We start from the raw sequence: 23,532 nt of genomic DNA on the forward strand, positions 1-23,532 counted from the left end.
CTTCCTTGGGACACTCATAGCATTTGCTTTGCGTAGATACTTCAGTTTCCTTCATAAGTTCATCAAGGACAAGGACTGTTTATTCTCCTCTTTCTCCTCCTTGTTGTTAATTCTCAGCAGTCAGTTCATTGCCTAGTTCATAGCAGTTACTTAATAAGAACTGATGGAGGTGGTTGGACTTGATTAGTAAAATCACCAGAGGAAGATCTTCTGTAGCACTTTTTTTTTAACTTAAGGTACTCAGTATTATACTTCTTTTGGCAGCTAATCAGGTTCTTTCCCCTAAACATTATTGTGGGGGTGGGAGGCAATCTTTGAAGGTTAATAAGCTGAATGGGTCAAGTACTAGCCTTTAAGATTCAGGTTTCTGTACCAAGAGCGAGTTTAGTGTTCTGTCCACGGTGCTTATTAATATAATGCCTTGTGTATAGTAACCACTTAGTGTTAGTTACTGCTATTAGTGTTATGCTTGGCTCCACCAGCCAAGAAGGTTGTTTTTAAAAGCTTTAATTCTATACTTTGTAGTATCAAAACAATAGGATTTTTTTTTTTTTTTTCCAGATTGGCTGGGCGCGGTGGCTAATGCCTGTAATCCCAGCACTTTGGGAGACTGAGGCAGGCAGATCATGAGGTCAGGAGATCCAGACCATCCTGGCCAACATGGTGAAACCCCGTCTCTACTAAAAATACAAAAATTAGTTGGGCGTGGTGGCGCATGCCTGTAATCCCAGCTACTAGGGAGGCTGAGGCAGGAGAATTGCCTGAACCAGGGAGTCGGAGGTTGCAGTGAGCTGAGATCGCGCCACTGCACTCCAGCCTGGCGACAGAGCAAGACTCCGTCTCAAAAAATATACATATATAAAATTGTGCTAGTGAAGATAGTTTTTCAAACTACATCTAGACACAACCTACTGTTCCTTGGAGCCTCTTATTCTAGTGGGACATCTCCTAATTGATAACCATTGCCTGGTGGTACTTTTTCAAAGATGTATGACCTTCCTTCTCACTGTGTGATCTTTCTGTCTCTAGGACCGCCTATGGCTGCGGTAGCAGTGAGAGAAGCTCTCAGGTGAGAGTCTTATCCTCTGATGTTACCTTTTTTGTCTGGGTGCATTTTAGTAAAATGTCCACCCTGCCCCACTGCCTGACATCACTTGAAGATTTTGTTTTACTTCTTACATTGTGATATCCTGGAAGAAAAAGCCTCTGTCTTCCTTTTTTATATGAGAATAGGCTATGGTTTGTGACTTATTTTCAAAAGTAATAGAAAATACTTTTTGAAACTACTTCTCACTTACCTCCTCTGACTGGATTTAAGTCTTTATTGAAAGCACTTGCTTTAACATAGTTTCTCTTTCAATTTCTCTCTCACTCTTAGTCTCATTTTTTTGTCTCTGCTTGTTTTTCCAGAAGGTGCACATTCCTCCTTGTTCATTTTTAAGCAGCTTCCAAAGCTGCTGTTGATGATGCCTGACGCTGCTTTGAAGGCAGAAAACCAACAGTGAGATCAAGAATTGTAAGAATTCAAGTGTATAAGAAGGGTTGCTGCTCAATTCAAGTGTATAAAGAGAGGCATTTAAGATGATCCAGGAAGTTGGTGTGGGAGAACAAGGTGGGGGGGCACTTGTCCTATCAGAGAGCAAGACTTACGCTAACACTGCAGTAAAAAGATAGTGGTGGTGACCAAGAGAAAGACAAAGAGAACTTAGTGGAATAGAATAGAGAACCTACAGTTATATCCACATATATAGGAGAAACAGATAATGGCAGAGATGGCATTTCAGATCAGTGGGGAAAAGGATAGATTTTCCCCATATAGATAATCCATTTTCCAGAACTATTTCTGGAATAGAAAATGGTAAATGGATTATCTACATGGGAAAAAAATTAGTTGGATCCTTCTCATCAAATTCAAGAATCAATTTGCAGATGGATTGAGGACTTAAATATGAGGGGCAAAACTGGAACATTTCTAAGAAAATATATACAGTTACATTCCTGGGATAGGACAGCATTTTCATAAATAAAAGCACAAACTGTAAAAGAAAATAGGGATAAATTTAGCCTTATTAAATTTAAGGACTTCTATTCATCAAAAGACACCTTAAAGAAAGTAAACAGATGAACCACAGAGTGAGTGAAGATATTTATAACTTATCAACAAAAGATTAATGTCCAGAATACTTAGCTTTTCTAAACTTAAACAGATTTACTGCTTCTTCTCTGTGACTTAATACCTGTAGTCACCTGTTGTTAGATTTATCTTGGGATCCTCAGCCCTACCCGAAGTTGATTGATCCTGCAAATTTAGTGTTAAAGTGAATTATTACAGAAAGGTTTCTGTACTAGGCCTCCGTTAAATCAGATTGTCATCTATAAAATCCACTTTGACTCATAATTTGATGTATCAAGCCACCTCTTTTAGGGAACCCAATAGAAAGATACACCTTTCTAGTACTGTTTTGTTTCTATACTATTCAATAATATATTCCTAACAATATTTCTGTAATAATTCAAATTCACATATTTCTTACATTGAACTATAGTTAATAACAGGAGAAATTCTGTTGACATCTAAAAGTGATAAAAATTATTAGTTGCAGCCACATGTTTAGATTTACTTTTTAATGTATAGTACCTATTGGCTATCCATTTCTTTAAAAATTCTTATTTTCTGTTTTGAGGAAGAATCAGACTCTAGACTTTTACATGCAATACTTGTATTTTTAACAAGTCAGTTGACTTTGTGTTTTTTTTCTTCTAGAAACAAGTAAAAGTTAAGTTTTTACCATCTGTAAAAAGAATAAACTTATCTCCTCAGTTTCAGACCTAATCATATTTTGTGAAGATGAGTAACTGATACTGGTGGTCTCATGTCATTGTAGAAGTTGGTGCAGTATCTGCTGTCACAGAATTTTGACTCCTTGAAGACAGGAGCCAGGTCTTTCATATTTGTCAGTCACAGTTTCATCCTCCTGTTTCTTTCTCTTAGCATTCTGGCAATAAAATATGTGAATTAGAATTATCATAATAGAGGTGACTATCTAATAATAAATAGAATGATGTAGAAAGTTACCAGAGTTAAAAAGCTTCATAGAGATCAGTGATTATAATACCTTAGATAGGAACTACAGAAAAATATTTTGTAAAATTGTATTGCAAGATAATCCACTTTGTGATTGAGGGAGGGCAGGCAAATGAACTGTAATCTTCTATATTGCACACTCAATTATACTGTATAGTTTTTATATGTAAATCTTGGAAATAGATTTGAGCTTTATTCTCCTGTGGACCATGGGACCTATACAGTCAATAGTGAATTGTCCAGAAATTGGGTCTAGATTATACTGAATTCTTTGTGGTAGAGCCTTTGAAAGGGCCTAGGAAATATTCAGGAGAGCTTTCTCATGACCAGAAGAGACTGGAAGTCTGCTCCTTCAGCAATGCTGGTACTCAAATGTCTTGACCCAGGAGACTAGCACACTCTTTGATCTTTAGGTGATCTTTCTCAATTTTTACAAATAATGACATCAAATCTATTTTTGCTACTAGTAGAAAGCTGAATTATCTGGTTTTGTAATTTAATGAGGACTTAATATAAATTAATATATGTATGGGTACCATATTCTTGTTAGCACACTTTAGTAATGCTGTCTCTTCGCTTCTTGCTTTGTTAGTGATAGTATTTGCCTTTCAACCTATGAGTGAGGTATGTTAGCACCAAGCAGGGTTTTGCTTCTCACTTTGCCACTAGCAAAAGAAGTATAGTTGATGATAGCCATCTAGGTCTCTATCCAGAGTTGATCTCGCACCATTCTCAGATACCCACTTTCTTATTCAGCATACTGTGACAGGGAGCTATCCAAAACGGTGTGATTCCCACCTCCCTGAGAGGTAAACCAAGCTATTACAACCCTGGAGACCTGATAATTAAATTTCCAATTTCATCTTTGTCTATATTTGTCAGTGGAAGTTTCTAAATTGAAGTGTTGCTGCAAATTAATTTTGGTACCTGTAACTGAAGGAGCTGGTGCAGCATATACAGATATGTCTAGCTTGCTAGATCTGTCTGCTATAGAGGGCAAAATCCACACAAGGCAGTACCAAAGATGAATTTTGATTACTAATATTTTTCAAGTAGCCTGGTTTCTCCCCACCTGATAGAAGTTGCTACATCTTTCCAAACAGGTTCTCTAATGATCTTGCTTCACCATGGCTACAAATATGGAGGGGCTGGTTCAGCACAGAGTGGGGACCCAGCAGGTGGCTGAGGTGAGTGACAGGGGCTAGCACAGTAGCTGGCACCCTCACTTTTGAAAGGAAAGAAAAATCAGTGTGCTCATTTTTTTTCAAAACAGTCCCTTGGAGGTCAGCATGTGATATGTCCTAGGGTGCTGTCATGGGAGAAAAAAATGACAAGAACATTTATTTGTAACTTTTTTTTTTTTGCATGAGTAGGGTGGCCTATCTGCTTTTAATAAGGTGACTTGAACTTTTACTTTGAACCAAAAACTAGTAGAATCGGATTCTTACTGAACCTTGTGGGTATAGTTTAAATTCCAAGTCTCTTCGTTTCTTGTACACTTGATTCCTTGTTAATATTATGGAACAGTAGAAGACCTGATTATGTCCATTCAGCAGTCATTGACCATTTGCCACGGACCAGGGATTGTACTAAGTGCTGAGATATATGGGGGTGATTGAGTCATGGGTCGTTCCTTTAGTGAACTCGAGGCCTGGTTAAGGAGTTATTATAAAATAGGTTGAGAAGTGTAATTCCATGTGAGGGATTTGATCCTGGAGGTGGGTCTTCCGTTATGAGTAAGCATTTGTCAGACCCAAGTAAGTGGGGTGGGGAACTTCGTGGCAGATTCTGGGGAGAGCATCCTAAGTCAGAAACGTATGTAAAAGGACATAGGCATTAAGTAGCTTGGTGTGTGCAGGCAACTTGACATGAAACGCATAGTAAAGCTACAACACTAATTGCATACTTTGGGCATTCGTTCTGTACCATGCCCTATGCAAGGGCTTTAATCCTCACAATAACTTTCTGAGGTTGGTACTGTCAGTATTCCCATTTAGTAGGTAAGGAAACCAAGTCTCAAAAAATAAGTAATTAGGCAAAGGCACTCTATAGCAGGACAAGATGCTGACACAGGTCTGTTCACTTCCAAAGCTCCTCCAATTAACCATGGGTCCTGCGGCAACCAGGAGCCAAAAGGTTGAGATTCGCATTTTTTATTTTTTGAGACGGAGTGTCGCTGTCTCCCAGGCTGAAGTGCAGTGGCGTGCTCTCGGCCCACTGCAAGCTCTGCTTCCTGGCTTCACGCCATTCTCCTGCCTCAGCCTCCCGAGCAGCTGGGACTACAGGCGCCCGCCACACCACGCCCGGCTAATTTTTTGTATTTTTAGTAGGAACAGGGTTTCACCGTGTTAGCCAGGATGGTCTGGATCTCCTGACCTTGTGATCCGCCCACCTCAGCCTCCCAAAGTCGCGTTTTTTAATAATGCTCATATTTCTAGGGCACAGACACAAATTTACATTCAAAGAGAGAATTTTTTTAAACAAAAACTAAGTATACATATGCCAGTTTAAACCAATAAAAATGGTGAGCAGATTTTTCAGATTTTTAGATCAACCATTAACTTAAAGGCAACAGTGTAACTAGTTACCTACCGCCCTCCCCACCCAGCAAATAATGATTAATATTAACTGAAAATGAAAGAAAATAGATTTGACAAATATTTTATTATTATATTTTTGAATGGGCTATCAGAGTTACAGAAGTATTGGGATTAAAATGCTTGTACAACAAGTCCTCATTTAACATTATCAGTGGGTTCTTGGAAACCAGCTTTAGGTGAAACCACGTATAACAAAACCAGTTTTACCCTAGGCTAATCAAGAGTTAAGTTCCTATGGCATATTTCTGGTCAAAAAAAAAAAAATCAAATTTCTAAGTAAAGATACAGAACAGCTCTAATATTAAATATTGAAATAAACGTGAGCTATACATACTTTTAAGATTAAAGACTAATATAAGCAAAATTATTTACCCAATTTTTGGTGAATCAGTGAGTGACGGCAGTCATGGTGGTGGATTATATTAAGGAATAATTGCAAAACAAAAATTGTCAGGAGTACCTCCTACTACTATGCAGTCAATCACAAGTATGACAGGCTCACTGAGTGCTTTCTTACTACATAGTTTATTGTCATGCATTTGGTATGATTACTGGGGACTTTATGATTTTTTTTTTTTTTTTTTGAGACAGTCTCGCTCTGTCGCCAAGGCTAGAGTGCAGTGGTGCGATCTCGGCTCACTGCAAGCTCTGCCTCCTGGGTTCACGCCATTCTCCTGCTTCAGCCTCCCGAGTAGCTGGGACTACAGGCGCCCGCCACCACACCCAGCTAATTTTTTTTTTTTTTTTGTATTTTTAGTAGAGATGGGTTTCACTGTGTTAGCCAGGATGGCCTCGATCTCCTGACCTCATGATCCGCCCGCCTTGGCCTCCCAAAGTGCTGGGATTACAGGCGTGAGCCACCGTGCCCGGCCATGAATTTTTATTTTACAATAATTTGTATTCATTTCCCAACCCACTTATTCCAGTTCAGGGTGATAGGTGGCTGGATCCTGTCCTGGCAGCTCAGGGCACAAGGCAGAAACAGTCCTGGCCAGGACACCATCTTGTCAGAGGGTGTACTCACACACATACCCACACTCACTCAGACTGGGATAATTTAGACACACCAAGTCATCTCACATGCACATCCTTGGCATGTGGTGGGGGAAGCTGGAATACCTGCAGAGAACCCATGCAGACATGGGGAGAACATACAAACTCCCCACAGACCGTGGCCCTGGCCTGGAATCACTTTTTTTCTCATAAACATTATAACAAAACAACATTATTTGAGGACTCCCATATTTATTTGTTGCTTTATTTTGTGATAGGAATAATTATCTTGAAAATAATTGTTAATTTTTCAAATATCTTGTGTTTCCACTTGAGGCTGATTTGGAAACTGCTATATGGATTGTTGCCCTAAGAGGTCATCATTCTTTCTTTTTCTTTGTATATCACAAGTCATCAGGCAACATCATTAATTCTTTAGGAAAGAGGTTAATATAGGCTAACGTAAGTTCTTTGTGTGCATTCAAAAAGTTTGCTAGCTAAAATTTTCTGCCAAATACCTTATTTCCTTCAGGCAGTAGAATTTCATATATTAACTTAGTACAACTGTTGTTTCCCATGGCAAAAAAAAAAAAAAAAGGCATTTTTAGAGACTCAAAATAATGAAAGGCAGCCTCAATTTTGAGTGCAAAAGCAATCCTCCTGTTTAAAATATTTCCTAGATTTCCTTGCTGGGTTTTTTTGTTTTTTTATTTGTTTGTCTGTTTGTTTGTTTTTGAGACGGGGTTTCGCTCTTGTTGCCCAAGCTGTGGAGTGCAATGGCATGATCTCAGCTCACTGCAACCTCCGCCTCCTGGGTTCAAGCTATTCTCCTGCCTCAGCCTCCTGAGTAGCTGGGATTACAGGCGTGGGGCACCATGCCTGGCTAATTTTTTATATTTTTAGTAGAGACAGGGTTTCACCTTGTTGGCCAGGCAGGCTGGTCTTGGACTCCTGACCTCAGGTAATCTGCCTGCCTCAGCCTCCCAAAGTGCTGGGATTACAGGCGTGAGCCACCATGCCTGGCCCCTTAGTGTTATTTTAAGGAATAAGTATGTATTTGCGTCCTTTGAATTTTTGAGCTTAGTAATTTTAAACTGCATATAATAACTATGTTTGATATTTGATTAGCTAAATGAGTAAGAGGGCCTACACTTCATCATTTTAATGGTAAGCAGTAATGGAGTGGGAATAAAGTATCCAAACTGAGAGATAATTACAGTCAGTTTTGGATAATTGTTTACTCAATCAGCAGATAATGAAGGAGCATACCCGTTCCCTTCCGGTAGGCCAGGGAGGATATGCTGGTGGATAATAGGACAGGGCTTTTGCTCTCCCAGAGCTCTCTTAACGGGATAAGCCCGAGATAGGCTACACTAGTTGAATAGGAAAGACAGGATCTTGGTAGAAAGAGACTCTATCGAGTGAGATTGTGAGCCGTGAGATCAGACAGATTGGGGTTTAAATCCTCGTCTCTATTAGAAACAATCAAAAAATTTAGCTGGACGTGGTGGCGCCCTCCTATGGTCTCAGCTACTCTGGAGGCTGAGGTTGGAGGATCACTTGATCCCAGGAGTTCAAGACTACAATGAGCTATGATCATACCACTGCACTCCAGCCTGGACGACAGAGTGAGAACCTGTCTCTAAAATAAGTCGTTCTAGAAATGAGCTTTAGTAAGTGCCATGCATTTTTGCTCCATGAAATACAGCAACATTGTGGATTATGTAAATGATGTTATCTAGAGTCCCCATTCAGCTTTTTTCTCCATAGACCATCTAAGTGGCAAATACCAAGGTAAACTACAAAAGTTGGGTGATACGAAATAATTTGATGTCCTATAATGTGCTCAAATTTAGTAATTCAGAGAGACAGTTGAATATAGTGGTCAACAATGTAGATCTGGAGCCAGATTGCCTAGATTTAAATCCTGGCCCTGCCACTTGAAAGCTCTGTGTGACCTGTCTGTTTTTTGGAATTGTTTATAAAGAATTGGTATTAACTTTTCTTTAAAAATCTTGTAGAATTAGCGGAGAAGCCATCTGGGCCTGGCCTTTTCTTTTCAGGTAATTTTTGGATTACTAATTCAGTCTTTACTTGTGACAGGTCTGTTCGTATTGTCCATTTCTTCTTGAGTCAGTTTCAATAATTTGTCTTTTTGGGACTTCGTTCATTTCATCTAAGTTATCTAATTTGTTGGTGTACAGTTTTTCATAGCATTCCTTTATAATCCTTTTTATTTCTGTAAGGTCAGTGGTAATTTATCCTCTTTCATTTGTGATTCTAGTAATTTGAGTCTGCCCTCTTTTTCTTGGTCAGTCTAACTAAAGGTTTGTCAACTAGATTTTTTTTTCAACAGACCAGCTTTTTGGTTTAATTGATTGTCTCTATTGTTTTTCTATTTTCTGTTTCATTAATTTTCGTTAAAAACCGCAGTGAGATACTATTTCACATCCACTAGAATGGCTAGAATATAAAAATCAGATAGTAAACACTGGAAAGGAAGTGGAAAAATTGGAAACCTCATACGTTGCTGGTGGGAATGTCAGCCAAATGTCCATTAACAATGAAATGACTGTGAAACTTGATTTTAAAAAACAATGTGGTTCATTTTTTAAAAAAAGGAATAGCTGAGAATGGGAGAGATAAGGTGGCAGATGATAATTGGTAACCAAAGCAGTGAGAGCTTGAATCATGTCTAACACTGGAATTAATTTTGCTTTTCATATATTAAAGGAATGAAATTTTCTAAAGGGGCTTCAGTATTTTTTAAGCATTTAAGATTTCCCTCTGTAACTGGAAATTTAAAGCAGACATATAGATACATATACTGTGTATTTCTTCATTGCCTAAAGAATCTTTTTTTTTATTTTATTTTGAAACAGAGTCTCACTCTGTCACCCAGGCTGGAGTGCAGTGGTGTGGTGTCGGCTCACTGCAACAACCACTTCCGTTCAAGCAATTTTCCCACCTTAGCCTCCTGAGTAGCTGGGACTACAGGCACGTGCCACCACACCCGGCTAATTTTTGTATTTTTAGCAGAGATGGGGTTTCACTGTGTTGGCCAGGCTAGTCTCAAACTCCTGACCTTGTGATCCACCCACCTTGGCCTCCCAAAGTGCTGGGATTACAGGCGTGAGCCACCATGCCCGGCCAATAAAGATACTTTTTAAACTCTGTATTTTGAGTCAGGAGAAATTTAGGAGTTAACTTGCTGAAGTATTTTGAGTGCTTACTGATTGGCAGAAAGAAATCACTCATACACCTAAACTGTAAGTTTCATGTATGTTTATGCAATAGAAGTGAGGTGGCTTTACAACTCTTTTCCCTGATCCCTGGGCTACGTAAGGGGCTGTCAGCCATCAAATAAGGCCTGCCATGGCTGAGAAAATAGCCAAATTCTTATGACCTCTTTATTCTTTTTATCAACCGGATTTACATCATTATTGCAGAAAACTAACATTTCCATGTAAGGGAATGTTTAAAAACATAGAGCTCTCCCAGTTCTTGAACAAAATGCAGTATTGGCAAGGCCGTGTCCTCAAGGAGGAAAAAGCAAAGTTGGGTTTTCAATGTCCTGGAATGCCTAACTCACTAGGACTGAATTTGATTAATCCTGCCCTCTAACTGGATGTTTAAATTTTCATTTTCTTGTCAAAGTAGTACATATACATACATTTAAAAGTTGACCAATACAATATTAGGCTTAAAGCAGAAAACAGCAGGTTTCTGAACCACTCTTACCCTTTATCACCGAGCCTCCTCTAAATTTGATTTCTTCTGGTGTTTAACTTCATGCTTTAAAAAATGTCTTTACCCCACTATTTCTAATTCTTGATTTATTGGGCTTAGATATTATCTTTTTTGGGGGCCGGGGATGGGGGGTGGGGGGGTGATAACGAATTCTTTTTTTGTTTTGTTTTTAATTGTGGTAAAATATAAAATTTACCATTTTAACTAAAGTGTGGAGTTCTTTGGCATTAACTATTGGTCACATTGTTCTGTAACCATCACCACCATCCATCTCTAGAACTTTTTCTTCTTTCCAGACTGAAACTCGGTATCCATGTAGCACCAGCTACCATTCCCCTCATTCCCATAGCCTTTGGCAACCACCATTCTTTCTGTGTTTCTGAATTTGACTTCTCCAGGTACCTTATATAAGTAGAATAATGTAATTGTCATTTGTTACTGGGCTTATTTCACTTAGTATAATGTCCTCAAGGTTAATCCATGTTGTAGCATGTGTCATATGTTACAGTATATGTCAGAGTTTCCTTCCTTTTTAAGACTAATATTCTACTTATGTATCACATTTTATCTGTTCATCTGTCAGTGGGCATGTGGGTTGCTTCTGCCTCTTGGCTTTGAGGAATGCTGCTGTGAACGTAGGCATACAAGTATCTTGAGTCCCTGCTTTCATTTATTTTGGGTATACAGTTGGTACTCAACTTATGATGGTTCAACTTAAAATTTTTTAACTTTGCAATGGTGCAAAAGCCATATGCATTTGGTAGAAGCCATACTTCAAGTACCTATACAACTATTCTGTTTTTCATTTTCAGTACAGTATTTAATTACATGAGAAATTCAACAATTCATTATAAGCTTTGTGTTAGATAATTTTGTTCAGCTGTATGCTAGTGTGCGTGTTCTGAGCATGTAAGATAGATTCGGCTAAGCCATGCTGTTTGATAGGCTAAGTGTATTAAATGCATTTTTTTATTCTTTATTTTTTTGAGGCGGAGTCTTGCTCTGCGCCCAGGCTGGAGTGCAGTGGCGCAATCTTGGCTCACTGCAACCTTTGCCTCCCAGGTTCAAGCAATTCTCCTGCCTCAGCCTCCCGAGTAGCTGGGATTACAGGCGCCTACCATCATGCCCTGCTAATTTTTGTATTTTTAGTAGAGATGGGGTTTCACCATGTTGGCCAGGCTGGTCTCAAACTCCTGACCCCAGGTGATCTACCTGCCTTGGCCTCCCAAAGTGCTGGGATTACAGGCATAAGCCACCGTGCCTAGTCTTACATGCATTTTTGACTTAATGACATTTTCAACTTACAGTGGTTTATCAGGACATAACCTCATCATAAGGAGCATCTGTATACCCAGAAGTGGAATTGCTGGATCTTATGGTTTCTACATTTGATTTTTGAGAAACTGCTATATTGTTTTCCACAGCGGCTGCAACCATGTTACATTCTTATCAGCAGTGCACAAGGGTTCCAGTTTCTCCACATCCTCAACAACACATTATTTGTTGTTTTGTTTTTTGATAAAAGCCACCCTGATGGATGTAAAGTGATATTTGATTGTGGTTTTGACTTGCACTTCCCTAATGATTAGTGATGTTGAACAGCTTTTCTTTTTTTGTTGTTGTTCACATTAAAAAATTAATTTACCTAAATTTCTTTTTTCTTTTTCTTTTTTTTTTTTTTTGAGACAGAGTTTCACTCTTGTTGCCCAGGCTGGAGTGCAATGGCGTGATCTCGGCTCACTGCAACCTCTGCCTCCCGGGTTCAAGCGATTCTCCTGCCTCAGCCTCCCGAGTAGCTGGGATTACAGGCATGCGCCACCACACCTGGCTGATTTTTGTAGTTTTAGTAGAGATGGGGCATCTCCATGTTGGTCAGGCTGGTCTCGAACTCCTGACTTCAGGTGATCCACCTGCTTCGGCCTCCCAAAGTGCTGGGATTACAGGCATGAGCCACCGTGCCCAGCCATAAATTTCTTTTAATTAAGGAAAAAAGTTCTCATTCTCTCTCTCTCTTTTTTTTTTTTTTTTTTTTTTTGAGATAGTATCTCATTCTGTCACACAGGCTGGAGTGCAGTGGCATCATTTTGGCTCACTGCAACCTCCGCCTCCTGGGTTCCAGAGATTCCCATGTCTCAGCCACCTGAATAGCTGGGATTACAGGCGCACACCACCACACCTGGCTAATTTTTGTGTTTTTAGTAGAGACAGAGTTTCACCATGATGGCCAGGTTGGTCTCAAACTCCTAACCTCAAGTGATCCACCCGGCTGGGGCTCCCAAAGTGCTGGATTACAGGCATGAGCCAATGCACCAGGCTGAGCAGCTTTTCATATGCTAGTTGGCCATTCATATATTTTTGGAGAATGTCTATTCAAGTACTTTCCCACTTTTTAATTGGGTAGTTTGAGGGTTTTTTTGTCATTGAGTTATAGGAATTCTTTATATATTCTGGATATTAAGCCCTTATTAGATTGTAGTAGTCCATTCTTGCATTGCTATAAAGGAATACCTGAGACTGGGTAATTTATAATGAAGAGAGGTTTAATTGGCTCACGATTCCACAGGCTGTACAGAGAGCATGGCAGCATCTGCTTTTGGGGAGGCCTCAGAGAGCTTTACTCATGGTGGCAGACAAAGCAGGAGCAGGTGTCTTACATGGCAGGGGCAGGACCAAGAGAGTGGGGGGAGGTGCTACATACTTTTAAACAACCAGATCTCATGGTAACTCACTCACTATCATGAAAACAGCACCAAGAGGATGGTCTTAAACCATTCATGAGAACTCCATCCCCATGATCCAATCACCTCCCATCAGGCCCCACCTCCAGCACTGGGGATTACAGTTCAACATGAGATTGCTTGGGGACACAGATCCAAACCATATCACAGATACATTATTTGCAAGTACTTCCATTCTGTGGGCTGCCTTTCCATTCTCTTGATAGTGTCCTTTGATGTAAAAAAGTTTTAATTTTGATGAAGTTTAATTTATTTTTTCTTTTGTTGCTTGTACTTTTAGTGTCATAATCAAGAAATTATTGCCAAGTCCAATGTCATGAAGATTTTCCTCCATGATTTTTTTTTTTTAGCAGGGTCTTGCTCTGTCACCCAGGCTGGAATGCATTGGCACAAACATAGCTTAATCCAGCATAGACCTCCTGGGCTCAAGCAGTTCTCCCACCTCAGCCTCCTGAGTACTGCTGGGACTACAGGTGTGCACTACCATGCCAGGCTAATTAAAAAAAAAATTTTTTTTTTTTTTAGACAAGGTCTTGCTATGCTGCCCAGGCTGGTCTCGAACTCCTGGACTCAAGCAGTTTTCCCACCTTGGCCTCCCAAAGTGCCGGGATTACAGGCATTAGCCACCGTGCATGGCTCCTTATAATTTTAGAGTTTTAGCTCTACATTTAGTACTAAATTTTAGAGTAAATTTTAGAGTTTAGGTCTATGATCCAGTTTTATGGTATTGTATAAGGAGTCTGACTTCATTATTTTGCATGTGAATATCTAGTTGTCTGAGAACCATTTGTTAAAAAGACTGTCCTTTCTTCATTGAATGGTCTTGGCATCCTTGTCAACAATAATTTGAGATATATTCATGGATTTATTTCCGGCTCTCCTTTTTTTTTTCCTCTAATATTGGTAAAACCGCATAACATAAAATTTACTATCTTAACCATTTTTAAGTACGAATGTTCCTTGGTTCACAGTGGAGCTGCATCCAGGTAAGCCCATCACAAGTCAAAAACATCACAAGTCTGAAATGCATTTTATACTCCAGTAAACCAATCATAAAGTCAAAAAATTACAAGTCAGATCATCAAGTCAGAGACCGTCTCTGTATACAGTTCAGTAGTTTAAGTATATTCATACTGTTGTACAACAGATCTTCACAGTTTTTTTCATCTTGCTAAAACTGAAACTCTATACTTACTAAACAGCAACTCCCCAATGCCCCCTTCCCCCACTCTGACAACTGTTCTTCTACTTTCTATGAATTTGACTATTGATAACTACTGTAAGAATTATACAGAACCTGTCTTTTTGTGACTGGTCTATTTCACTTAGCATAATGTCCTCACGGTTCAGGCTCTCTATTTGTTTATATGTCTCTCTTTATGCCAGTACCACACTGTTTGGATTACTGTAGCTTTGTAGTAAGTTTTGAAATTGGGAAGTACGAGATATCTAACTTTGTTCTTATTCAAGGTTGTTCTAGTTGTTCAGGGTCCCTTGAGATTCCATATGAAGGTTAATGGATTTTTCTATTTCTGTAAAATACATCATTGTGGTTTTGATAGGGATTACACTGAGTTTGTAGATGGCTTTGGATAGTATTGACATCATAACAATATTAAGTCTTTCAATCCATGAACACAGGATGTTTTTCCACTTATTTATGTTGTCTTTAATTTCCTTCCGTGGTGTTTTATAGTTTTCAGTGTATACTTATGGTTTTTTGTTGTTTTTTTTTTTTTTTTTCGAGATGGAGTTTCACTCTGTCACCCAGGCTGGAGTGCAGTGGTACAATCTAGGCTCACTGCAGCCTCCACTTCCCAGGTTCAAGTAATTCTCCTGCCTCAGCCTCCCAAGTAGCTGGGATTACAGGTATGTGCCACCATGCCCAGCTAATTTTTGTATTTTTACTAGAGACAGGGTTTCACCATGTTAGCCAGGCTGGTCTTAAACTCCTGACCTCAAGTGATCTGCCCACCTTGGCCTCCCAAAGTGCTGGGATTACAGGTGTGAGCCGCTGCGTCCAACCAGTGTATACTTACGTTTTAAGTGTATACTTAAATGTTTTAGCCGGGCGCGGTGGCTCACGCTCGTAATCCCAGCACTTTGGGAGGCCGAGGCGGGAGGATCACGAGGTCAGGAGATCGAGACCACTGTGAAACCCCGTCTCTACTAAAAATACAAAAAAAAAAATTAGCCGGGCGTGGTGGCGGGCACCTGTAGTCCCAGCTACTCGGAGAGGCTGAGGCAGGAGAATGGCATGAATGCGGGGGGCAGAGCTTGCAGTGAGTGGAGATTGCGCCACTGCACTCCAGCCTGGGCGACAGAGCGAGACTCTGTCTCAGAAAAAAAAAAATGTTCTAAGAATTTTGCTTCTTGGTTAAATTTAATCCTGAACATTTTATTCTTTTTTATGGTATTGTAAGTGGAATTGTTTTCTTAACTTCCCTTTTGGGATGTGCATTGTTAGTGTATAGAAATGTTACTGATTCTTATGTGTAATAACATGCAGCTTTGCTGAATTTGTTTTATTCCAAAAGTTTTTGGTCATCTTTAGAGTTTTACATACAAGGTTCTGTCGTCTGTGAATAAGGGATAATTTTACTTCTTTCTTTCCTCTATGGATACCTTTTATTTTTCTTGACTAATTGCCCTGGCTAGGACTTCTAGTACAAGTGGCAAAAGTAGCCATTCTTGTCTTGTTCCTTATCTTAGAGGAAAAGTATTCAGTCTTCTATCAATGAGTGTGGTGTTAGCTCATTGATGAAACAGGTGGTTTTCATATGTGGCCATTGTTATGTTGAGGTAATTTCCTTCTATTCCTGTTTTGTTACATGTTTTAATCATGAAAGGCTATTGAATTTTGTCAAGTTCTTTTTTCCATCAGTTCAGAGGATCATGTGTTTTTTTCCATTCATTCTCTCAATGAGAGGTACTTTACATTGATCAGTGTTCATATGTTGAACCACTCCTGCATTTCTTGGACAAACCTCTCTTGGTAATGGTTTGTATTTTTTAATATGCTGCTGAATTCAGTTTACTAGTATTTTGTTGAGGATTTTTGTACCAGTGTCCGCAGGAAAGAGAATAGTTTATAGTTTTCTTTTGGTGTCTTTGGCTTGGTATCACTGTGATAATACTGGCCTCATGGGAGTTTGGAAATGTTCCCTCCTCTTCAGTGTTTCTAGAAGAGTTTAAGAAGGATTGGTGTTAATTCTTCTTTAAATGCTTGGTAGAATTTAGCAGTGAAGCCATGTGGTCCAGGACTTTTCTTTTTTGGAAAGTTTTTGATTACTTATTCTATCTTCTTACTGGTTATAGGTCTATTTGGATTTTGTTTCTTTTTTTTTTAATATAATTTTTATTTTATTTTATTTTTTTAGAGACAGGGTTTCGCCATGTTGCCCGGGCTGATCTCGAACTCCTGGGCTCAGGCAATCTTCCCACCTCCACCTTCCAAAGTGCTGGGATTACAGGCATGAGCCACCACACCCAGCCCAGATTTTCTGTTCCTTCATGATGCAATCCTGGTAGGTTGTGTGTTTCTGAGAATTTGTCCGTTTCATCTAGGCTATCCAGTGTGTCCGTGTATAATTGTTCATAGTACTAGTTTGTAATCTTTTCTTATTTCTGTTAACATTTGTAATAATGCCCCCACTTTTATTCCCATTAGATGAAGAGACTTTAGTGTTCGTTCAGTGCCACATACTCTCACATCTCTTCCCTCCCAATAAAATTATATCCTGTTTGTATAAATCGGTGTTCTGTGTTATATAATTATGATACTATTACAGATACTTCCTAGTGTCTCCAACATAGTTGTAAAACTCTCCAGATACTATTTTCTATACAAATCAGAAGAATTTTTAGTTTCCTTTTTCTCCTGTGAAAACACTCCTTCTAAAAGCCTCTGACCTCCTGCTCTAGTCCCTACTGATTGCTCTTTGAACTTACTGTGCACGGCTGTCATCCTGTACTTCTCTCTTGTTTGGATTCTTTGTTTTCTTGAGTCTGTCTTCCTTCCTTCCTTCCTTTCTTTTTTTTTTGATGGACAGCGTCCTGTATTAGCTTCCTAGGAAAGGGTGCATCAGAGGTGATTTTCAAAAATCTTATATGTCTGAACATATTTTTATTTACATGTAAATGGCTAATTGATAGTTTGACGAGGAATAGAAATCTAAGTTGAAAATAATTTTACCTCAGAATTTTGAAGGCATCATTTTATTGTCTTCCATTTTCTAGTGTTGCTTTTGTGTATAATAGTCAGTGCCATTGTCATTCCTTATCTACATGAGTGACCTCTCTTCCTCTCCCTCCCAATCTGGTTGTTAAGATCTTTTCTATTCTGTTCTGAAATATACAGTCATGTCCCCTGGTATATATATTTTTTCATAAATGATACTGTGCACTCAGAGGGTTCTTTCAGTCAAAGTTCATGTCCACCTGTTCTGGGAAATTGTTTTATGCTAGTTCTTAGTTAATTTCTTCCCTCAGTTTTTTTCTAGTCTCTCTTCAGAACAACTAATTAGTTGGATTCTGGGTCTCTTGAACTAATCCTTTCATTTCCTCTCATTTTCTCTTGTGTTTCCATCTGCCTCCAGCTTCTACTTTTAGTGAGATTTCCTGACTTAGAATCTGTCTTCATCACTGACTAGTGCTTGAGTGTGTTACTTAATGTCTTTGTGCTAGTTTCTCCAACTATAGGATTAATTATTGAATTCATTTTAGAGGATTATTGTGAGAATTAAATGATTTACTGCATGTAAATCATAGCACATAGAAAGTAATACATTGTGGCAGATGGCTTTCAGCTCTGGCTGTTATTGCTTCTTCAATTTTATTTTCATTTTTGATATCTTATTTTTAATTTTGGGAACTCTTTCTCCCTTTATTTTTATAGCAACTTTTCTTCATGGGTACAGTAGCTTGTTGTAATTCTCTGAGAGTGTTAATTGCAGTTTTTTATTCTGTTTAGTTTTCTTCTTTCTTACATAGTTGCTTTTATGCAAATTCATTTTTGTTTCTTTTAGTTCCTTTCTTTCCTGTGGAAGCTTTCCTCAAATGGCTAATGATCCTCATTGTTGGTCCATATTTAAGAGTAATGTAGCCAGGCAAAATGGCTCATGCATATAATCCTAGCACTTTGGGAGGCCGAGGTGGGCGGATTGCCTGAGCTCAGGAGTTAAAAACCAGCCTGGGCAACGTGGTGAAACCCCGTCTCTACTAAAATACAAAATATTAGCTGGGCATAGTGGTGTGTGCCTGTAGTCCCAGCTACTCAGAAGGCTGAGGCACAAGAATTGCTTGAATCCGGGAGACGGAGGTTCCAGTCAGCTGAGATTGTACCACTGCACTCCAGCCTGAGTGATAGAGTGAGACTCTGTCTCAAAAAAAAAAAAAAAAAAAAAAGAAGAATAACAGACTTTAGCTCAGCTGCAGGGAACTATGATCATGCCACTGGACTCCAGCCTGGGTGACACAAGAAATAAAAACATTAAAAAAAAAGAATGAAGGACTTAAAACTGAAAACAAAAACCCCAAAAAAGTGTTTTTGTACATGTGTAAGCCTCATCAGCTAGCTTGATTTTACTGTGGATTGATTGGATAAGCACCCACACCCTAAACTTCGGTACAAATGTTCCTTAACTTGCAGTGGGGTTATGCCCCAATAAACTCATTATAGCTTGAAAATCTGTTGAATCACCTAACCTACGGAACATTATAGCTTAGTCTAACATCCCTTACACATGCTCAGAACACTTATATTAGCCTACAGTTGGGCAAAATCATGTAACACAAAGCCTATTTTATAATAAACTGTTGAATAGCTCATGTAACATACTAGTATTAAATACTGTTCTGAAAGCCAAAAACAGAATGGTCATCTAGGTATTTAAAGCACGGTTTCTACTGAATGTGTATTGCTTTTGTACCATCATAAAGTAAGTTGAACCACTGTAAGTTGAGGACTGTTCGTCCATAGGTTTCCTTTCTGGGGCCATTCAGTTTTTTCCAGCAGAAATTCTTCAGTTTACTATCTGCAGGGTACCACTTGTCTTGTTGCCAGTCTTTTTGTCCTTGCTTGTTTTAAAACTATGGCACAGGGGATAGGGTTGGCAGCATGGGGGTTGGAGGTTCACTTTGCAATGCTTATACTTTCACTTGGTTTACTTCTGTGAAAACTGAAGAACAGGGCCGCCCTCCTTCATATAAAGATGTGTTTGATGTCTCAGGGTCTGGGACCTCTTCGGTTCATTCTTTGGTTCAAGTTATCCACAGACTATACCTCCTTTGTTCTGCAGTGGTATGAGAGGTGGTGGTGATGTTGAGTTTACCTGGCTGTACCACATTCAGCCAGTCCTCTGGTTTAGGGCCTGCTTCTCAACCCAGGTTTCTGTGGGACCAGGGGCTGAGCCTTTTCAAGGTTCTGGGGTGAAAATCAGCTTGCTTCTCATTAATATCCCCCCATAGTCACTTGGGGCTTTGTCCATTTTCCTAAATTAGTTTCTACTTCATCATCTGCTTTCCATCCTCCAAAAGTATGTCAGCATCTGTGATCCACTACATCTCCTTGACTATTCTTTTTGTCCTCGTTGGTTTGTACATTTTTGTTTTTGTTCCTTTACTCATTGTTTAATGTGGCTGGGTAAAGGGATAGAGATAAATACATGAGTATTTTCTATACTTAACTGGAATTCAGGGAAAGTACTACTATTAGTAAACCAAATTGAAATTGTTCATTGATGGACTGCAAGGTATTCCAGAAATATTTCATTAACGTATCCATTCAGCAGCTGTTTAAGGAGTGCTTACTGTGTACTAGGCATTGTTACAGTTTTCAAGTTAAATATTCTGTTCACGTGAAGCTTTTATTCTATCAGGAGACAGACAATAAACATCTAAACAAAAATAAAATGTGAAGAGAGCAGTAAATGCTATAAAGAAAAGGGAAGGGATCAAAAGTGACAGGAATTACTGTCTAAGCACATTCAGGGAGATTTTTTTCAGAGGGCAACATTTAAACAGAAACCTGAATGAAGTGAGAGAATTATTTGTGTGAGTGTCTGGGGGTGGCGGTTACAGAGGTAGGGAACACTCCAGACAGGGAAGAAGTGGAGGAGCATGCTTGGTACAATAAAGGAATAAAGGAATAATGAAGAGTCCTGTGTGGCAGCAGTGCAGGGAGGGAGGAAGAAGGTGATAGGAGATGCGGTCAGAGTGGGAGGTAACGGCCAGATCATTCTGGGTATTATAGGCCATGGTCAAGAGTTTGTATTTTATTTTACATAAAATATATTTTGAGGAGGTATTGGAGAGTTTTCAGCAAGAGAGTGACCTATCTTTGGGGGTTGAATCACAAGCCTACCGATAATGCAAACTGCCACAGTCAGTTCCTGCCCTGACAGACCAAGCTCTCTTCCTTGATGGTGGGCAAATTTGGGGTTGTTCCCTATTTTAAAACCATTGCCACCCATAGTCCCTACTGTAGAATTTCCTTAGGTGGCCATATTATATACTACGTGAACCCTGGCTTCCTTGGTTTTATACCTCATGGGCTGAGTTGTTAAGATTCCTACTCTTTTCTGGCGTTGGGGTTGGGGGTGTTAGGGAACAGGGTCTCACTCTGTCACCTAGGCTGAAGAGCAGAGGCATGATCACAGCTCACTGTAACGTTGAACTGCTGGGCTCAAGCAGTCCTCCCACCTCAGCCTTCCAAGGAGCTAGGATTACAGGTGTGCACCACCACACCAGCTAATTTTAAAAAAAAAAATTTTTTTTTTGGTAGAGATAGGATCTCACTATGTTGTCCAGGCTGCTCTTGAACTCCTGCCCTCAAGCCATTCTCCTGCCTCAGCCTCCCAAAGTGCTAGGATTATAGGTGTGAGCTGTTGTGCCCAGCCTAAAATTCTTACTCTTAAGAATTGGAAAGCAAGTGCTTCTACTATTATGTGATACATGCATTTCTGAAAAATCTCGTACTTCTACCCACTAAAAATCAGAAAGCCATATGGAAAAATAGGGCTTGGAATAGACCAGAGAACTAACAAAAATAATAACAATCCTAATAAAAATACTAGTTAAGTACCCAGTTAACAAAACATGTTAAATTCCTAATAAACAGAGTAAGTACAAGATTTCATCTTAAAAATGAAGTGAAGGTAGCTTTATGGCAGGGGTTGTGAAGAAAGGTTAACGATGCTGAGTAATTGCATAAATGCATAAAGCTTTGGGAGAACTGCATAAAGATGGAGGGGAACCATGCAATGAGCATTTTCAAGACAGCACATGGCCAGACTGAGAAAAGATGAAGAACCTGGTTGAATAGGCATCATGTGTGACACAGTTCCCTGTAGCTTTCTGGCCAGTATACTTTGCATTCTGTGGCTATTCCTTGGTGTGATACAAAGCATTAAGGAATTGGGAGCTATCACTTGTGAATCAGACTGATTTCTACTGTTACACTGGCATCATGTCTCTATTGACAATTTTATAGAATCAGATTCACATTATAGAACTAACTTTGCAACAGGTCATACCATAGTAACAATAATAGCTATTAAACTTTGTGCCTTGGCACTGCTAAACACTGTACATGTATCATCCTATTTAGTCTTAACATAAAGCCACAGGGCGCAATGGCTCACACTTGTAATCCCAGCACTTTGGGAGGCTGAGGCAGACAGATATCCTGAGCCCAGAAGTTCAAGACCAGACCAGACAATATGGTGAAAGCTTGTCTCTGAAAAAATTAAAAAGTTAGGCCGGGCGCGGTGGCTCACGCCTGTAATCCTAGCACTTTGGAAGGCCGAGGCGAGCGGATCACAAGGTCAGGAGATCAAGACCACCCTGGCTAACAGGGTGAAATCCCGTCTTTGCTAAAAATACAAAATATTAGCCGGGCGTGGTGGCACGTACCTGTGGTCCCAGCTACTCGAGAGGCTGAGGTGAGAGGATCGCTTGAGCCCAGAATTTCAAGGCTGCAGTGAGCCGAGATCGCGCCACTGCACTCCAGCCTGGGCAACAGAATGAGACCCCATCTCAAAAAAAAAAAAAAAAAAAAAACACAAAGCCTATGAAGTGGTACTGTAATTTTTCATAATTATAGGGCTAGGGCACAGGTGAGGGTTAAAAAACTTGTCTACTCATCACATGGTTTAGCAATAGGTGGCACTGGACACTGAAGTTGTAAGATCATATAGGATCAGGGCTTGAGTTGATACCATATGTAAGTTCAAATTGTTAGGGGACATGGAAACAAGGAAAGCTTGTCTTTAGAGAAAACCTGCAGAGTAACCAGACTCTCAGAAGAAAGCAAAGAGGTGTTTCTGGGACCATGTGGCCCCAGAAAGAGATGGAGAGAGAAGCTGCTTGACAGTTCTCTAGTTCCCATATAGCCTGGTTGTACATATTGAGATTGGGTTCTGTGAGTATCCTTTCAACAAATCTTTTCACTTGAGCAAGTCTGAGTGTCAGTTGTTTCCAAACAATCACTAACAAAAGCACTCAAACCCTCCCGAGTTGTAGTATTTGGTATGTATCTGGTATGTCAAATTTCAGGGATGTAAACATCAATTTTCAAGTAAGTAGATAAGTCTAACTGCATTTTCCTATGAAATTGAATAAATTATCTGTTGGGGTTCAAGCCCATGGCTCTCAGATGTGCATATGGATTGGATAGAGGTGGGGAGGGTCCTCTGAAGATAGGGAAAAAGGAGCAGAGAGAGGGAACTTGAATTAGCTGTAATGTTTGGTTTCTCTTAGTCTTTAGTAACAGCGTATCACCATTGTGCTGAATTTTCTTGAACCTTTTTTTCTTTTGCTTTCATCCATGACTTTTACCACCTATATGTATATTCCTAAATGATACATATTTTTTTATTTTAAACTTTAAAAGTAATTATTTTATATGTATTCTTCTCTATGGCTTGTATCTTTTGTTCAGCATTGTTTTTGAGATTTATCCATGTTGATAAATGAATCTCCAAGTTGATTTATTTTCACTAGGAATAGTTTTCTATTATATGAATATACCATCAAGTATTGATTCTATTGCTTGTGGACATTTGGATTGTTCATCTGTCCTTTTGTGGGGTGACAGGATGAGAGTGATATTAGGAATAGTGCTTCAGGAGACATTCCTGTACATGTCTTCTGGTTCATTTGTGCAGGAGCTTCTTTTAGGGTATATAGAGCTAATGGGGGAACACTTGATTGTAGGGGATGTACATGTTCAACATTAATAATGCCAAACTGTTTCCAAAGTAATTATACACTGTCTGTTCCCATCAGCACTGGATGGATAAGAGTTACTGATGTTTCGTATTCTTGCTAACACATGGTGTGATCTCTTTAGGTTTTTGCCCATCAG

General features: G+C 39.4%; 1 protein-coding gene across 12 annotated transcripts in view; it reads left to right on the forward strand.

The window, feature by feature from the left end:
- NR2C2 (nuclear receptor subfamily 2 group C member 2) overlaps nt 1–23,532 on the forward strand; it is a 103,241-nt gene that overhangs the window by 11,087 nt on the left and 68,622 nt on the right. For 2 of the 12 annotated variants that reach the window (XM_058437316.1, XM_058437320.1), the window contains exon 1: nt 1,407–1,516. The exons of 5 other annotated variants lie outside the window; for them this stretch is intronic. Coding sequence is in view for 4 of the 7 variants with exons in the window: in XM_058437314.1 (XP_058293297.1) it covers nt 4,213–4,272 (60 nt within the window). In the remaining 3 variants the exon portion in view is untranslated. Of the gene's footprint in view, nt 1–561; nt 632–1,029; nt 1,070–1,406; nt 1,517–4,188; nt 4,273–23,532 lie in introns of those variants that run through there. 5 more of the 12 variants (XM_058437315.1, XM_058437313.1, XM_032149805.2 and 2 more) reach the window with 5 other exon arrangements.

The sequence above is a fragment of the Hylobates moloch genome, unplaced genomic scaffold (assembly GCF_009828535.3).
Source record: "Hylobates moloch isolate HMO894 unplaced genomic scaffold, HMol_V3 SCAFFOLD_4, whole genome shotgun sequence".
Classification (NCBI taxonomy): domain Eukaryota; kingdom Metazoa; phylum Chordata; class Mammalia; order Primates; family Hylobatidae; genus Hylobates; species Hylobates moloch.